This window comes from Galeopterus variegatus, unplaced genomic scaffold (assembly GCF_000696425.1).
Source record: "Galeopterus variegatus unplaced genomic scaffold, G_variegatus-3.0.2 Scaffold219, whole genome shotgun sequence".
NCBI classification, from domain to species: domain Eukaryota; kingdom Metazoa; phylum Chordata; class Mammalia; order Dermoptera; family Cynocephalidae; genus Galeopterus; species Galeopterus variegatus.
Genome location: NW_007726330.1, coordinates 155,358 through 174,515, shown reverse-complemented (window position 1 = coordinate 174,515; position 19,158 = coordinate 155,358). Strand labels below are relative to the sequence as shown.

Here is a 19,158-nt window from a genome sequence, read left to right as displayed (position 1 = left end):
TGGGGGCGCCGGGGCTGGCCGCCCCTCGCAGCACGGCGGGTTTTCATTCAGCTCAACGTGCAGGGAGGGATGGCTTTCCCCGCTCTGCGGCGAGGCTGGCCCAACCCCGGGACGGTGGTCTTGGCGCCCCAGGTCCCAGCAAGGATGCGTCCAGGGCGCCTCGGTCAGGCCCCATTGTCCCACCCCCGGGCCACGCGTTCCTGCCTCTGGCCCGGGGCATGTGGCTGGCCCCGCGCTCGGGCGCAGCGAGCAGATCCTGCCACCCGATCGATCGGCTTCGGCGGGCTCCTGCCCTCGTCGTGCCCCCACTCCCTGCTCGGGCCCTACCGGCAGGTGCATTTGTGGTCGGACGGGGCTGGTCATCGCGACCCTGCACCTGTATTCAGAGCCCAGAGGTCCGCCCCGTCCCCTCTTCGAAGTGCCTCCCCTCTCCTAACAAAGGAAGGCCCCTTCTCCTCCTCCTCCCCGCACCCTCTCCGAGCGGGAGGGGGGACGAGCTAGCCCGAGGGGGTTTCTGCGCTCAAACCTTCGGACCTCGGTCTTTGCATCCCACCTTCTTCGCTTCACCCTTTGACTTTTGCCAAATGAGTTCATCCCTGACCCTGGTTCCCTTGCAGGAGGAGGTTTCCTGTCCTTGGGCGGGGCCGGAGACATCTATTGTCTTCCGTAGTATGTCCACCTGGGAAGCCTGCGCCTTTCTGGCTACTCATCCCACTGCATTTTGGGGAGAAGGCACTGGGCACGTTATCTGGACTGGGAGCCTTTTCCAAGCCCTTGCTTAACTTGGTGGAAGGGTTTGGATTCTGTGGAAGGTGTCCACATTGTCTCAGATAATTGCACACTGTTCTTTAAGGTGGGTTACAGGCATCTATGGGGTCCTCCTCAAGGCTTGGAGGAAGCTTAGATTCCACTTTTTCTGGGCGTCTTTTCTCCATTGATCACCACCTGCAGTCATGTGTGGCCAGCCTTGGGGTCCTGGCCAAGTGGCACAAAGGGAGCCATTTTGTGGGGCTAAGAAGACAGACATGAAATAGCAATATCTCACAGGGGTTAGAGAACTTGGGAACACAAAGCAAGCCTCAGCAAATGAGCTTTAGGAAGAGGCATTGGAAATGACATTTCCTTCAGTTTTATAATGTAGAAAAGAATAGTTACGATTGAGAGAACTAAATTGGTAGTTACTGGGAAGGTTGGGGAACTTGAGAAGTATAGATCTAAGAAAATACTGGTCATTCCCTGTAATATTGTCATCCTTCCAATGAGAATTGTTTCAGAGGATACTGGAACAAATTGAGCCTGGTTTTTTCATTTTGTGTCAACTCTGTGCAGGTCAGACTTCAGCTGTTGGAGTGATAATATGTAATCTGGGGTTTTATTTTTGGGGGCTGAGTTCAGTTTAGTGCTTTGTGAAGAATTTCATTTCACCAGGTCAAATGAATCCTCATGCTAGGTTTTTTCGTATGTATATTTGAAATGTGAGACATAAATGATTTTTGGTTCTGCAAAATAAATGTTTTGATTCACCTTTTGTCATCATTTCTCTCCAATATTGTGATCTAGAGAATGTAGCATTTTATTTACATACCTCGTCTTCCTCTATAATGTCACCTAATTCTCCTAAATTTCTTTTCTCCATTCTGTTTTGATTCACCTTTTGTCATCATTTCTCTCCAATATTGTGATCTAGAGAATGTAGCATTGGTCATTTTATTTACATACCTCGTCTTCCTCTATAATGTCACCTAATTCTCCTAAATTTCTTTTCTCCATTCTTTTGGCACCATAAACTCATTGTAAATTTAGTCTGGGAGGGAACGATCTGCAAAGGTCATATGGAAACTCTGGAATTTAAAGAAAGATGAAAGAAAAGGAGTAATTTTTTAAAAAAATTACTATCTACAGTAAATGGACACATTTTTGTTGAGTGTTAAATATGTAATCCTGATTTAAATATCATGTGCGTGGTTTGGAAAGAATAGTATGATCTTAAAAAACAAAATTGAAATACTTTTTGTCTTATGATCCAAATCCTTTGTTTGGGGCTGTCTCGCTATTACAGATGGTCTCCACAACACTGACGTCATCGGAGTAGGTCATACCTGCTATTGCAGGAGGAACACAGACCTTTAAAAAGTTGGACTGGTCAGAGCTTTGATTTGCTTTTAAGCCAGTGTTTGGGTGTTTTTTTCAAGGCCAAAAATATTTCTGAGCCCAGTAGGGTTATGAAGCTTTTTATCTGGCCAAAATAATTCATGAGGTTTTAATTATGATTAGTAAGTAAAATCATTTTAATCCCTAGGGAATGAAGGGGATAACAAAGAAGTTAATTTTGATTATAATATTTCAAGGGTTTTTCTTGGTTTGGTGTACAAATGATAAAAATTGCTTCAAACTTTAACATTAGAGAAAGAATTTGTCATGTATCTTTAATTGTGATTTAAACAAAACAGTGGCATTTTAAATGTTTTACATATTATAAAGGAATGCAGTGGGGTCTTTGGGGAGATAATGAAATTTTTATTTAGTGTGAATTGAGTATTGCATTTTACTGTGGGCAGACTAACACAGTCACAAGTCGCTTAGCAACAGGGATACATTCTGAAAAATGTTAGGTGATTTCATTGTTGTGTGAACATCATAGAATGTACTTACACAGACCTACGTGGTATAGCCTACTACACACCTCCGCCTGCATTATACTCTTATGGGACCATGGGACTACTGTCATATATGCAGTCTGTCGTTTCGCAGTGCATGACTATATTACATTCAGGGGAGGAAGATAGAGGGACTATATAAGAAATATAAGACACTCCAAGGTTAGGAAGCAAGAAAACCTTTATCAAAGTAGTTTGTAGTTTCAAGAGAAAAATGGCATTGTGTGGTTCTCCCATTTAAGCACTTTTAGCACTTGTTATATGCCTGCCAGGTACTGAAGATTTTGTTTTGGTTCCATCTGTGTCATTAACTAATGTTGGGCAGTTTATTTAAAGCTCCTCAGGGCCTGACTTTGCTGTCCTAAAGATGTCGAAGCACACAGAGCAGAACTCAGCAAACTACCACCTGCAGGCCAAACCCAGCCAGCACTAATTTTTGTAGGGCCTGTGAACTGCAAATGATTTTTACATTTATAAATGGTTGAAAATAGCAAGTAGAAGAATATTTCATCATGTCTTGTGAAAATTATATGAAAATGCAATTTCAGTCTCACAAATACAGCCACACTCATTTTCCTATTGTCTGTGGCTGCCTTTGTGCAACATGACAGTGACTAGCTCAGAAAGACGTGATCCACAAAGCCAGAAGTACTTACCGTCTGGATCCTTTTCCTCTCTGGTACACTGCGCGCTCTACTAAACTGCTTCATGGAGGAGGTGGAGGTTTAAGAGATGGGCTGGGTTTGAATAGGCACTGAGGGAAGGACGGAGAGTCATCGAGGCAGGAGGAAGTAAGCCAGTGGAGACTCTGAGGTGGAGATGAACCAGAGCTGTTTTTGGAACAGCGAAGAAAGTGGCTCGACTGGACTGGTAAAGGTGGTGAGCACCCCTCTTGCTATGTTTGAGAGGAGGCCGTGTTGATAGGAGGCAAAGTTTGTCAGATTCCCTCTGTTCCTGCCTATCCAAACCTTGCATCTTCGGGACATTGCAGTCTGGCAGAAAAGGATGCAGGACAGGGCAGGAAGGGACAGTGTGTGAGTCGTGTGAGGGGCAGCATGAGGGTGCTGAGCCAGGGCTCCTGCCTATACCCGAGGGAACTGAGGAGCTGGGATTTGTCTAGAGAGCCAGAGTGGACACAGGTAAATGAATGATCACATTCATTTATAATGGACAGTGGGCAAAAGTAATACTAATCAAAAGAAAAATGGTTAGGGAATTCTGGAACCCAGAAGCAGTCTTTAAAAGAATTTTAGGGCTGGCCAGTTAGCTAAATTGGTTAGAGTGCAGCCTTGGTGTTAGAGAACACCAAGGTCACGGGTTCAGATCCCAGTACTGGCCAGTCACCCCCCAAAAATAAATAAATAAAAGAATTTTGGATGAATAGCAATACAGAAAAATATGAAGTACAAAAAAGACATTAACATTCCCTGTCTATGAGAGGGAACCCCAAATAACATTGTGGTGATATTTATGTCTAGTTATGGTTACAATAATAGCTAATAGCATGATTACCATGTTCTAGGTACTGTTACAAGCACAATACATATGATATCGTCAAAATAGTCTTATGAGGCAGATACTATTCTCATTTTACAGAGGAGAAAACCAAGGCATAGCGAGGTTAAGCAACTCACCTGAGGTCATATAGCTATGCGTATCTCTATATACATAATTTTTTTTTTTTAAATTTTTATTTTGTCAATATACAATGTATATGATTATTCTATATACATAATTTTATATTACATGTAATTGGGCTCATTTGTTTTCCAGCTTTTTTCATTCACTATTTTGGGTAACTTTTCACATCCACTAATAGATCTCACCCTACCGTATATAGCTTTCTATTGTATGGACATGCTTTGATAACCAACCTCCTGTTAATGGACAATTAGGATGTTTCCAATTTTTTTACAGATTAACAAGGAGTTTCCTTGTATATATGTGTGGTTATTTATTAATTTCTGGAAGTAGAAAAGCTGGTTCAGATGAAATGCAAACTTGAACATTTAATACATATTGTCAAAATATCCTCTAGAGGGGCTGGCCCGGTGGCGCACTGGATAAGTGCGCCGCTTGGGAAGCGTGGCCGAGGGTTCGGATCCCACATACAGACCGGTTCCCGCTCACTGGCTGAGCGAGGCGCGGGAGCAGCCTCAAGGGTTGCAATCCCGTTGCCGGTCCCCGGTCCGGTACGGGGGCAACACTGAGGGTTGCGATCCGTTGCCGGACACGGAAAAAGACAAAAGAAAAAAAAAAAAATCCTCTAGAAAGGGCTGGCTCGTGGCTCACTCGGGAGAGTGCGGTGCTGATAACACCAAGGTCGCGTTCGGACCCCATATAGGGATGGCCGGTTTGCTCACTGGGTGAGCGTGGTGCTGACAACACCAAGTCAAGGGTTAAGACCCCCTTACCGGTCATCTTTAAAAAAAGAAAAAAAAAAATATCCTCTAGAAAGTTTGTACAAATCGGGCTGGTCAGTTGCTCGCTTGGGTAAAGCGTAGCACTGATAATACCAAGGTCAAGGGTTTGGCTCCCACGCCAGCCAGCTACCCGCCCCCACCCACCCCAAAAAAGAAAGTTTATACAAACTTACGGTCTCATACTTGAATGCTGGGAATTGACATTCTTTCATATCTATCAATCTAATAAGCAAACAATATATCCTTTTGTTTTAAATTACACTTATTTGTTAGTGAGGTTGGGTTTTTATTTATTTATTTACTTATTTATATTTAGGTTGGATGTTTAATGTTTAGAGGTTATCCATATTTTTAAATTGCCGATTAGTACCTTTTGTTCATTTTTCTCTTTTTAAAATTACTTTTAAGAGCATTTTCTATACTAGTGGTATCTTTTGTCAGATATTTTTGCCAAGTTTAATCTGTCCATCTTTTCATGGTTTCTGGCTTTTATCTTGTGCTTAAAAAGCCCTTTTCTTCAAGACTAGAACCATATTTATACATGTTTTTTTCCATTAGTTTTGTTTTAGTCTCTAAGTTGAAATATTTCACTTAGTCGGAATTTGTTTTGGTAAATGAAGTGAGGTAAGGATATATATTTTATTTGTTTAGTCAAAATGGCTGGCTAGTTGACTCAATGCAGTTTTTCCTACTGTTCTAAAACACTCCTTTTGAGGAAGAACTCTTTTATCTTGACAAAATTCTGAGGAGAAACTGACAAACCCACCATTGTAGAAGTTGTTAACAGATTCAGCAAATGGTAAAACATATTAAAAAGTCAGATTTGAAGAACTCAGTAAGCTTGATCTAGTAGACACATAGAGAACATTGGCAAAGACACATTCTTCTCAAGCAAGCACACAGATTTACAAAATTGACCACATGTTAGGCCATAAGGCAAATCTTATCAAATTTCAAAGGATTCATGTTATATAGACTCTGTTGTCTGCATTCTAATTTAAAGCTAGGAATCAATAAACTAGAAAGACCCCTATGTTTGGCAACATAAAAATGCACTTCTAAATATCCTAAGGGTCAAAGAAAATGGAAATGAGAAAATATTTAGAATGAAATGATGTAAAGTTTTATATCAAAACTTGGGAATCCCTCTAAAAGGGTACTTAGAAGGGAACTTATACCTTAAGTGTTTAATTCAGCCTTTCTTTTCTAATATAATGAGCAGAATTTACAAATGACAATTGTATTTATTTGGAAATTTGGAAAAAAGACATATTCCTAGAAAAATGTTTCTTATTCAAACTGATTTAAGAAGAAATAGAAAACCAAAACACTCCTATCATCAATAAAGGAATTGAATCAGTAGTTATGAAGTCTTCTCATGAAAACCTTTCGATTTTCTGTTTTGAGAGGTGGCAAGGGGAGTTAAATTGAATGTTTCCAGAAGGAGACAAATTGGTCAACCTGTGGCAGGAAGATTTAGAAATTTGAAAGTACTGTATTTCTATGTTGAACAAAAATCAGTAGGGGCTGGCTGGTTGGCTCAGGTAGTTAGAGCATGGTGATGATAACACCAAGGTCTGGGGTTCGATCCCTCTGCCAACCATCAAAAAACAAACAAACAAACAAGAAAACTATAGGTGATGTCCAAGGGAACATGGTATAAAACACGTCACGGATCTTACACTTCCTTTCTCATATTGACTTTGCCCTTGTGGCTTGTCACTCACGTTTATCAGTTAGAATAGTGAGGGACAAGTATATAAACAGAGCTTATTGGTGATGTTGAGATGGAAGAGACTTTTTATTATCAGCTCTTTTGGGCTTCTAAATTGGTCAAGTTAACTTATACATATATTTTTTATTTAGTTGAAAATAAAAATGCAAGTGCTTTATAAATGGATAAATAATAAGACATGCTTCTAAACTTTGCAAATATAAGGGCCGGCCCGTGGCTCACTCGGGAGAGTGTGGTGCTGATAACACCAAGGCCCCGGGTTCGGATCCCTATATAGGGATGGCCGGTTCGCTCACTGGGAGAGCGTGGTGCTGACAACACCAAGTCAAGGGTTAAGATCCCCTTACCGGTCATCTTAAAAAAATAATAAAAAATAAAAAAAAATAAACTTTGCAAATATATTCAGCTATGCCCAGTAGGGCAAGGTCCATTCAGCCTTTTGCCATTTCCAAAAAGGGGACAGCAACCAGGCTGTTACTTGTGATGACGTTCAGGCTGTTTCAGCTGCCTCGTGTGATGGATGACCTGATGACAAATATTATGTAGCAGTGTTTGGTATCTTAATATCCATCCTTGAATTTATGTCATGATTGAATTTTGATCCCTTTTTCTCATTTACAACTCTCTTTTGTGGGGTGTGGGGCAAATGACTGAGTAAGAGAACTGAAATGAAAGGTGTTTGGAAATGTTTATGCCAAGAAATGTTTTGCTATGATCTGAAACTGACATTTTGCCATTATTTCTAGGGTTTTGCGGCCTCCAGGTGGTGGATCCAATTTTTCATTAGGCTTTGATGAACCAACAGAACAACCCATGAGGAAGAATAAAATGGCCTCTAACATCTTCGGGACACCTGAGGAAAATTCCCCTTCGTGGGCCAAGTCGGCAGGTACGGCTTTTGTCTGTGATCACTGTTCAAAGGGATGGACTCTCAGCATAAGCAACCACAGCCAGTTTTGTCCTGATGAGCAAAATCTAACTTAATGGTAATAAAACAGACAATAGTTCAAGCAGAACATGAGAGGAAAGTGCTGGGAAATACTGACAGTCTAGGTGATGGATCAGAATGAGGACTGAAGTCAGATTGGGTTATTTAGTCCCAATGTAGAGTTTTTAAGCCATCAACTTAACCTCTCTAGGACTGTTTCCTCATTTTGTAATATGAGACTAACACATAATGTCAGTTCCTTAAAAACTGTTTTGCTTTAGGTCTCTACTGTATTCCTCAAGAAAGTATATTTTGACTTTTAGGTGCCAAGTCTAGTGGTGGCAGGGAAGATTCAGAGTCGTCTGGACTGCAGAGAAGGAACTCTTCTGAAGCAAACTCTGGAGACTTCTTAGATCTGAAGGTCAGTGTGACAACATGAGGAAAGAAAGGCTTTAAGGTCAACATGACTTAGAAATAAACTTCCTCCTTTTTTTTTTTTAACTGAGTTTCAGTGCTGCCACAGGAATTTTCTGTAGAGGTAATTAGGAAAGGGGCTGGGCCATATCGGTGATGGAAGATTGATAAGCAGAGTAAAGTCAGAAAAGTTAAACATGATCTTGATCTGTTTGGGTGTGTCTTTTACCATTGGGGTTACATCATTCAGTGTTGCTTTTTGGAACCTGTGGATGACATACATAGTATGTCATCTCATATATAGTAGCATTTATGAATTCAAGGACTGTTTTAGTTGTGTGTGGATGCTGGTTTTGAGTTGAACTCTAGGAGGCTTTAGCACTGGCTGTTACCAACAGTTGTGTCTGCAGATGGTTCCTGCTACCAAGCCTCAAGTTGTTTGAAAAGACCTTGCCTGGTAGGAAGTCCTCCTGCCTAGGATCTTAAAGCTCATTGAGCCATCAACTGTCTGAGTGTGGGCAGAGCTCTAGACAGGACTTTGGAGTTTAACAGCTAGATAAGGAGAAAGAAGGAAGAGATGTGGAAGGATAGATTTCCCAGTTTCCCATTCTGATAAAAATTCCTCTGAAATGCTAATTGGTATTAGGTCATCAGAGTAAATGTTAAGGTTTTTTCTGGTGTTTTCGGTGTGGGACTGGCACTGGGGTAATTTATTGTGCAGAATTTTTGTATTGTCCCAAGCTGAAAAAAGGTTGCAACATGATCACTCTGTACTTGATTGTATCAAAATGAAATTACACATTTGGTTTCAAATAGATGTTAGCCTCTCTGATCTGTGACTTATTTGTGTTTCACAATTAAAATAGAAAGTAAATTTTAAAATTTTTTTCTTTTTCAGGGAGAAGGTGACATTCATGGTGAGTATTTCTGAAGACCAAACTTCTGGTTCTGTAAAAGGTTTTAGAACAGATCTGAATTTTGATTGAACTCATTGTCTTGAGGAAAGAGACTAGGGAGTGACAATTGGCCATGCCCCAGTTGTCAACATACACCGGGTAGAGAGGGAAGATGAAACTAGAAAGTTAGCAAACATGGCCACATGTTTAATCTGCCAGCAATGAGATGAATGCATAGAAATGTACTAGAAAGGAAAAAAAACCTAGATAATCCTTTAAAAATACACATACATTAATCAGGTTGGTATTTGTTACACTTAATGAGAGCTTTTTAATAAGAGGCTCTGGCAGTTTAAGCTCAGCTCACAGCATTCAGTTTACAAAGTTCATTTGATTTTTTTTTTTTTTTCCTTTTTGTCTTTTTTCGCGACCGGCAACGGGATCGTAACCCTCGGTGCCGCGCCCGCACCTCGCTCAGCCAGTGAGCGGCCGGTCTGTATGTGGGATCCAAACCCTCAGCGGGAGCGCCGCCACACTCCCAAGCGGCGCACTGTAGCAGTGCACCACTGGGCCGGCCCAAGTTCATTTGATTTTTGTACTGAGTTGCTTATTCACCAAGACATCATTGATTAACTGCATGATGATTTTGTAAATGATGATTTAGGAGGCAGATGTAAATTTTCAGTTAGCCATCCATATTACCAATTATAGGTAGAAATGAGCTGTCATCATTTACTTAAATTATTTTAAATCTTTGAAGTGTTTATTGGCACTTCTCTAAAAAGTGCCAGAGAATTGCTGATGAGTATGATGTAAGGTTTACAAGTGTCAGGCAGCAGCAATCAGGTTCAAGTTGATTTGGTGAAATGTAGCAGTCACAAGGCCCTCTGGTCTGGAAGGAAGAAGCTGCTTCCCTAAAACCTTTTCCTAGGGCCGGCCTGGTGGCACACTTGCTGGAGTGCGGCGCTTGGGAGTGTGGCAGCGCTCCCGCCGAGGGTTCGGATCCCATATGGAGACCGGTCCGCTCACTGGTTGAGCGCGGTGCGGGCGTGACACCGAGGGTTGTGATCCCGTTGCCGGTCGTGGTGCGGGCGCGACACTGAGGGTTGCGATCCCGTTACCGGTCACGAAAAAAGACAAAAAGGAAAAAAAAAAAACCTTTTCCTACCATTACATTTTGTGATGCAGTCTTCATACGGAAAAAAAAAGTGTTCAAAAACCAAATTCCTGGGCTGACCAGTTAGCTCAGCTAGTTAGAGCATGGTGTTGATAACACCAAGGCCAAGGTTAAGATCCCTGTACTGGCCAGCTGCCAAAAAAAAAAAAAAAAAAAGTACCACAGCTAGCTTCCTCCTCTGCCCTCTTAAACTGTTTCTTGGTGGGGCTTGGCAGGAGGAGAAGCTGCTGAGCCCTTGTGAGCATTGCCTGGGTTCTTCCTGATAAGACCAATCATGTTTTCACTGGATTGAAGACATATTAGTTACTGTTTGTGTCCAATTTGTGCCATTTGGAAAGATAGCTCTGGAGATAAAAATCTTTTAGGCTTTTTGATTCTGCTGGTTTTCATATTCTTTTTTAAAAGATGACCGGTAAGGGGATCTTAACCCTTGACTTGGTGTTGTCAACACCACTTTCTCTGAAGTGAGCTAACCGGCCATCCCTATATAGGGATCCGAACCTGTGGCCTTGGTGTCATCAGCATCACACTCTCCCAAGTGAGCCACGGGCCAGCCCTTGCTTTTCATATTCTGAACACTTCCACTGTCAGACCTTATTTAGTAAGAATCAACTATTCTTTATTCATTGATTTGGGCCAGTGAATATAATTATAAATTTGGGGAAGTATGTGAGAGCACTGATGAAGATGGACAATGTGTCATTAGTCCTACTGAATAATTAATAAATCTCTTCCCTGCTTCCCCTCTTTCCAGCCCCAGCTCAGTTTGTTATAGGTTCTCCAGGTAAACAGCATATTGAATTGTATGCTGTGACAAGTCCTTCATTCCTTTTTTTTTTTTTTAATGGTTACTCATTTTATCACCTTATTATTCTGTGTTCCTGACTTGTAACTTTTAGTTCATTTGTCATAAAATGACAAGGGACATAATGATTCAAGATATATCTGTTGGGTTAAAGGTCAACCCCAGTTCTGTTGCAAGGTTTACTTTACCGCAGGATACTCTGATCAGTTTAAATAAGATTTTGTTTGGATATAAGAGAAATTGCCTTGAATTTTTGGGTAATGAAAGGAATGGCTGGGCCGGCCTGGTGGCGCACTGGGTAGAGTGCAGCGCTTGGGAGCGCGGTGGCGCTCCTGCCGAGGGTTCAGATCCCATGTGGAGACCGGTTCCTGCTCACTGGCTGAGCGCGGTGCGGGCGCAACACCGAGGGTTGCGCTGAGGGTTCGGATCCCATGTGGAGACCGGTTCCTGCTCACTGGCTGAGCGCGGTGCGGGCGCAACACCGAGGGTTGCGATCCCGTTACCGGTCGTAAAAAAGACAAAAAGGAAAAAAAAAAAGAAAGAAAGGAATGGCTACAGGGAGGACTTTGGAGTTGTCATCCTGGGAAATCTGTAAGAAAGAGGGAGAAGGTCTAGGAAGTTTAGGCATAAGTTTTCCCTGTCTTCAGGCAAGTTAGATGGTCTGCTGCATTTCTTTCAGTTCTGATTCTTTGATCCTTATTATGAATCGTTTTTCTATTCAGATGTAGGTGTCCTTGTTCATTCGTTCGTTCATTCATTCATTCATTATTTTTTAAAGAGGACCGGTAAGGGGATCTTAACCCTTGGCCTTGGTGTCGTCAGCACCACGCTCTCCCAAGTGAGCCCGGGCCGGCCCCTGACTGGACAGACATTTAAATTAAGGCCTGCTGCTGCTTATTTAGTCTTCATGAGTGCTTATCCCCTCGCCACCCTTCCCCTGCTTTTCTTTTTTGGTATGTTGTTATCTATTTGGGAAACACAAAACAGTTCCGTTAACAGTGTACGACAGATACAAGATTGGCAGCAATGAGCTTAATTCATGAGAATAAACTACCACGGTCGAGCTGCAAGGTAATTTTGTGTCCTTCAGAATATTCATTAACTGTTGGATCCATCCAAACAGCCAGTGAAGCATTCAGTTAGGCTTGGATAGCGTGAGGCCCTGCCCCACCAGCAGAGATGAAACAACCTGGATTGATAAATTGTCTCAGGCTGAACTTGTCTGTATTGTCTTTACCCTGGGTTTTTTTTTTTTTTCTAATGTGGAATTTTGTTTTTGTTTTGTATTTGCAATAAGTTGGACTTATTTTCCTAGGTTATTTAAGGGACACTTATCGTAGGACTTGAGAACTTAATGCATTTGAACCTGTTTCTTTTATAACAGCGTAGCCATAGGAAACTAATGGGTGACCCTTTTTCTCTGAGTTTCAGTTCATCATTGTGAGAGCTGTCATTTTAGCAAGCTTCACACTCAAATTTTGCTTGTTAGTTGAGTAGTTTATGCATTATATGCATTATATTATAACTTACTAATATACAATATTCCGAAAATTCATAAAACGAAATGCTAAAAGCAGCAGTAGCATATTTCTGAGATTTTGTTGTGTTTCTGACCCAAGTATAATTTTTTAATTTACAGACATCTTCCCCCCTTGGACTTTTTGGTTTCAGTTGGCTAAATCAAAACTTAGGACGAGTGATTTTAGGAAGATGAATTTTTAATATTTAGTCTTTGAGGAACTTGAAAAAACTAAATTTTTTTGAAATTAGGACTTTTCATTGGTGTCCGGTATGAGTCCATCTGAAGTTCTTATAGTATATAGTGTATATCGTAGTCAGTATTTCTGTTTCATTGATCCAGGATTTTGGAACTAAGGAAGGGAATAAAGGGAATAAATGTCTTTAAACCTGAAGATAGTTTTTCTCAGGTCTTACGAATTAATGTTCAGTTTCTTGGTTTTTTTTTTTGCAGCTGGCCTGTATGGGGATCTGAACCCTTGACCTTGGTGTTGGGTCAACATCTACTGAGCTAACCCGCCAGCCCCCATTCTTTTAAGACTGTGTTGTTCATTTTGGTAGCCATAAGCTGCATGTGGATATTTAAACCTAAACTTTAAATTAAGGGCCGGCCTGTGGTTCACTTGGGAGAGTTTGGTGCTTATAACACCACGGCCACGGGTTCAGATCCCCATATAGGGATGGCCGGTTGGCTCACTTGGGAGAGTGTGGTGCTGACAACACCAAGTCAAGGGTTAAGATCCCCTTACTGGTCATATTTAAAAAAAAACAACTTTAAATTATCTGGGACTAAATAAAAGTAATTCAGAGTCTGGCCTGTTAGCTCACTTGGTTAGAGCATGGTGCTGGTAACACCAAGGCCAAGGGTTCAGATCCCCTTACTGGCCAGCCACCAAAAGTGAATAAGTAAATAAATAATAAAAGTAATTCATCCCTGCCCTGGCCAGCCATCAAAAATGAATGAATGAATGAATGAATAAGTAAATGTAATTCAGTTGTATTAGCCACATTTCAAATGTTCAAAAGCCATGTAGGGCTAGTGGCTGCCAGGTTGGACAGCACAGGTACCAAACATTTCCATCACTGCAAGCTTTGTTGGATAGAAGTGCTGACTTTGAATTTTATTATAATTTCAACATAAATCTCTAGTATACTTGGCCAGTTATGGTGCAGTTCCATGCATTAACCTGTTTCTGTCTGACCATAATGCCTGTAGTGATACAGGACAGTTTTTATGTTCTACTCTTTCAGGCAAATCCATCAAAAAAGGGCTTCTATGGATTATCTTTTACAGATATCTGTAAACTTCGAATATGCAACTGAATTTAATTCAGTGGTTTAACACTGAAATAAACCTGCCATTAAAAAAATTAAAAATAGGGCCGACCCCGTGGCGCACTCGGGAGAATGCGGGGCTGGGAGTGCAGCGACGCTCCCGCCGCAGGTTCGGATCCTATATAGGGATGGCCGGTGAGCTCACTGGCTGAGCACGGTGCGGACGACTCTACACCAAGGGTTGCGATCCCCTTACCGGTCACGAAAAAGACAAAAATAAATGAATTAATTAATTAATTAAAAATAAGTCTAACATTTATTTATTTATTTATTTATTTTTAAAAAGATGACCGGTAAGGGGATCTTAACCCTTGACTTGGTGTTGTCAGCACCACGCTCAGCCAGTGAGCGAACCGGCCATCCCTATGTGGGATCCGAACCCGGGGCCTTGGTGTTATCAACACCACACTCTCCCGAGTGAGCCACGGGCCGGCCCCAAGTCTAACATTTATTAAACTATTAAAGTCTTAGTAACAATTTCCTTTCACAGAAAATTGTTTTGGGTTTTGATGTTTTTTTTTTTTTTTTTGCAGTCACTCTTGAATTTGTTTGGATCAGTGGCTTTTCTAGGCTTGGAAACTACTTGCTACTAAGAGACAATTTGTTTAAGAATATATGCTTTTTGGGAATTTCCCAAATTTGTCAGTGACTCAATCGAGCAATATCTAGGATGTTGCATAATAATACACTAACTCTCAGGACTTTAGAGTGGGAAGTGTACACACACACACACACACACACACACACACAATGGGAATTACCTTATTAGTGGAGAAGTTCTTATAATTTGGTAGGGGGAAGCTGGACTCTTTCAAAACGTCAGGACAGTTGGCTATCTTTGTGGTTAAAAAAAGAAAATCCAACCTCATATGGTTATCATGGATAAAACAGGAATGAAATAACATCCATCACCCTTTGGTTTGCAGATGTTAAAGTAAGTGTTACCAAGTGCTGGCAAAGATGTAAGGAAAGGATACGAGGGTCTTCACAAAGTTCATGGAAGGATTCGTGTTATCTTTAATTCCATTTTTTTTTTCCTTTTTTTCGTGTCCGGCAACGGATTGCAACGCTCAGTGTCGCGCCTGTACCAGACTGGGACCGGCAATGGGATTGCAACCCTCAGTGTTGCACCCGCACCTCGCTCAGCCAGTGAGCGGGAACCAGTCTGTATGTGGGATCCGAACCCTCAGGCGGGAGCGCCGCTGCGCTCCCAAACGGCGCACTGTAGCAGTGCGCCACCAGGGTGGCCCTTTAATTCCATTTTTCCATGAAGTTTTTGAAATACACTCATATTCAGACGCTATTATGCAGTAGAACTTGGCACAGCCACTGGGAGGGTGGAGAGTTATGTCTGTTCAAATTGAAGATGGTGGCCCTTGTGTGTGTCCCCTTGTGCATACATGCCAGCGTATGTGCATTACAGCCTTGTTTGGAATGGCTGGGTTGGTTCCAATTTTTTGCTATCAGAGGACTGGACCAATACTATACTATATCATGTGATAAAATACTATAAAGCAGCTAAGCATGGTGAATTATGACCATGTGTGTAAGTATGGATAACTTCCCAAAAGAGTGAAAAAAAGAATGTTGATACCATTTATGTTAAATGCAACCAAAACAGTATTACGTGTTATCTGTGGCTACCTATATATATATATACACAAAACAGAAATGGACTAGAAGAAAGCACACAACTCATGGTAGGGCCCCTGGGAATAGGGAGAGCAGGACCCATATGGAGGTAGGTGGGGTCAGAAACATAGTTTCCCTGTTAGTGTTCTGATTTAAAATCTTCATATCATCACACATTTGTGTAATTCAGAAAAGAACATACACAGAAGAAATATTACAAAACATAAACAGAGGTTAATTCTGGATAGTGGGGACATGGTGGGTGACTATTGTTTTCTTCATACTTTAGGTATGTTTCAAACCATCCTCAAACTGAAAAAAGAAAAAACTTAGACTCTTAATCTTAACAGGAAATAGTTATTAGCATTATTTCCATTCTCTGTTTTTCTAGAAAATGTGGACACAGACTTGCAAGGCAGCCTGGGACAGGGTGAGGAGAAGCCCGTGCCCGCCGCACCCGTGCCCAGCCCAGTGGCCCCGGCCCCAGTGCCGTCCAGAAGAAACCCTCCTGGGGGCAAGTCCAGCCTCGTCTTGGGTTAACTCCGACTGTCCTGAACTCTGTTGTTTTGTTTGTTTGTTTTTCTCCATGCTTGTGAACTGCACAACTTGAGCCTGACTGTACATCTTTTGGATTTGTTTCATTAAAAAAGAAGCACTTTATGTACTGCTGTCTTTTTTTTTTTTTTTTCCTCTTTTTGAAGAACAGGTTTCTCTTTATGTGTCCTGACTCCTCACGGGCCCTGGCATGAGTGTTTTCTAGTAGTAGATTGGAGGGAAAGCTTTGTGACAGTACTGTGTTTTTAAGAACAAATAATTTGGTTCCAAACGTGTTATTAGAGGATCTTTTGTACTGAGGTTTTTAACACTCTTTACTTGGGTTTACCAAGCCTTGCTTGGACAGACCATAAACAATCCACAGGCACCGTTCCTGTCAGGCCCCGACACGCAAGGTTGTCTTTATGCAGAACCTTCTCCTTGGTGTTGTTGTCACTTAGTCCCTTTGCTAAAGCATCTTACTGTGCCATACGGAACAATAAAGAGGCCCGCGCCTCATGCCTGCTGCCTGCAAAGCAAAGAAACTGCCTTTTATTTTTTAACCTTATGAAGTAAGCCAGATACTGACGTGGTGGGCTGCTGCTGAGCAAAGCCTGCTGCTCATGCAGAGGAAGGCTGGAATGTGCAATCCAACTGACTGCAACTCCAGGTGGTGAAGCAGGCAAGGGAGGTGGTCACACGGAAGTGGGTCTTTATCCAGGAACGGACCCCACAGGGACATTGTTCTCATTAAATAACTTGATGCTGTGTGCATGATGCTGGTGCTTGACCATGAAACGAAAATCTCATCCTTAAAATGTGTGTTGTCCTTCACAATCCTGGACTGTTGCTCAAAGTAAATAATATCCACATTTTGAAACATTGTGTCCTGTGTCATCTTTTTGAGATTTTTTTTCAGTGTTCACTGTTTAGTTGCTTTTTTTCTTTGTTACCGTAAATCCTGCCCAATAATTTGATGTGTCATTTAAAGTTAAAACAGACTAATGAAGGCCCAGAGAGAAGAAAACAGGTTATACTTTTCTGCCACCTACCCTTTCTGCTGGGCAGTAACATTTAAAATTTTAAGTCTTCTCCACACCTGTTAGGTCCTTCTCAATGGTGGGTGGTCAAAGAGGAAGGCTACAATGAAAGGAAGGGTCCACAGAATTAGAAAGGGTTGCAGGACTCTGAGTCCCCTCAAGTGCTATGGGAGCCAGAAGATAAGAGAAAGCTTATGGGTTCTAGGCAGAGTTCCAGATCAACACGCTATGTTAAATGTCCAAATCCAGCATTAAGACCTGGCTTTTAGGTCTACCTATGCCACTGACCACTGTGTTCTTTTGACTTATTTGGGTTTCAATTTCCTAACTTACAAAGTGAGACCTTTGAGCTATTAAATGTATGTATCTGGAAAGAATTGGGAATTAATAGGTTGTGGGTTTTTAAGTTTTTCTTCCCTTTATAAAGCATTTGCAAGATGGAGAATCAATAGCTGTGTGCAGGATCCTTTCAATGTTACTGAAACAGTTTAGCCCTATAAATACTAACACGAGTTTTACTGGCCTGAATTAAGGTTTCCACTATGAATCTTCCAAGGTAGGGAGCCCACATCCTTCTCAGCCTCTTAGTAGGCGTGGGGCTCCTGGAAAAGAAATGTCCCTGGCTTGTGTCACAACTTGTAATTTGGCTTTTTATATTCTATGTCAATAAGTGCCTAATCAAAGTTAAAGATGCTCAGCTAGTCATTTTGGTACTGTCAGAACAGATTTTAGGAAATTCTATGTAAGCATGTTTGCTGAAAGGTGTTCAATTTTCCACAGTTAGAAAATGTAGGGTCTAGGGCCGGCCCGGTGGCGCACTGGAGAGTGCGCCGCTTGGGAGTGCCGCGGCGCTCCTGCCGAGGGTTCGGATCCCACGTGGAGACCGGCTCACTGGCTGAGCGCTGTGCGGGGCAGCACCGAGGGTTGCGATCCCGTTACCCATCAGTAAAAAAGACAAAAAGGAAAAAAAAAAAAAAAAAGAAAATGTAGGGTCTAGGGCCGGCCCGGTGGCGCACTGGAGAGTGCGCCGCTTGGGAGTGCCGCGGCGCTCCTGCCGAGGGTTCGGATCCCACGTGGAGACCGGCTCACTGGCTGAGCGCTGTGCGGGGCAGCACCGAGGGGTGCGATCCCGTTACCCAGCAGTAAAAAAGACAAAAAGGAAAAAAAAAAAAAAAAAGAAAATGTAGGGTCTAGAAAGAAGCTGAATGATCTTAAAATGATGATGAAGACTATTAAAAGTAACCCTAGGGCTGGCCAGTTATCTCAGTTGGTTAGAGCTGGTCCTGAAGACTCCATGGTAAAACAAGATTCATCTACAGTTGGAACTTTTACCCAGTTTGTGTGACGTCAGTGCCTTAGTGAAGGAGGGAAAAAACAGTGTTGATGGCTTATGCCAATTCTACTTATGCATTTTGAAATGAGCTCATTTTAGCTTGAGATGCCAGGCTTTTCCTTGGATGCTTCTGTTACATTGGTTTGGAAGTAGTGGGGTCGTCAGATGGGTAACAGTAAGATGGGTCACTTACCTAAATCTGCGTTTATACTATGTAGGTGAATAGATTTCGGTGTAGTTAGGAAATTTGGTGAAATCTACAAAAAGGGGAGTCAATGAAATTTAACAATGTTAAGCATTTTCTAGAGGGTGTAGAAAGTGCCAGTTGTAGATAAGAGACGTCAGTTTCGCAGAAAGGACAGTCCAGATTACCTGAGCTTGATCAAAATCGTCTTTCCAAGCGGAACTGGAGGTTTGAAATAGATGCTATTTCAAGCCAACTCTGGTTTATGATTTAAGTCTCTTAGGAACATGACTCACCAGTTATCTTCAACAAATTCATTCATTTCACCGAACACTAACTGGTGGCCCCCAATGATTGGGGTCTTGGGTTGGTGCCACCGTCAAGCAGCTAGAACCCTGGTTTAGGCTCTCTGCGTGTTCCTGTACCCTCCAGCCTCACCAAGCCGGGAGGGTGGAAGCGCCGGTGGCCCCAGGAGTTGGGGATACGGATTCCGAGAGCGGTGCAGCCGCCCCGCAGGATGGCGGGGCCTTGACTCCCCCTGGAAGGT

At 42.1% G+C, this 19,158-nt stretch overlaps 1 protein-coding gene across 1 annotated transcript in view; it reads left to right on the top strand.

Moving 5' to 3' along the window:
• HN1 (hematological and neurological expressed 1) overlaps positions 1–16,934 on the top strand; it is a 17,257-nt gene extending 323 nt beyond the window's left edge. Inside the window, exons 2-5 of the mRNA XM_008566060.1 lie at positions 7,562–7,704; positions 8,067–8,164; positions 9,056–9,074; positions 15,912–16,934. Coding sequence (XP_008564282.1) covers positions 7,562–7,704; positions 8,067–8,164; positions 9,056–9,074; positions 15,912–16,060 — 409 coding nt within the window. The 3' untranslated portion in view covers positions 16,061–16,934. The remainder of the gene's footprint in view (positions 1–7,561; positions 7,705–8,066; positions 8,165–9,055; positions 9,075–15,911) is intronic.
• The last annotated feature ends 2,224 nt before the right edge of the window (positions 16,935–19,158 follow it).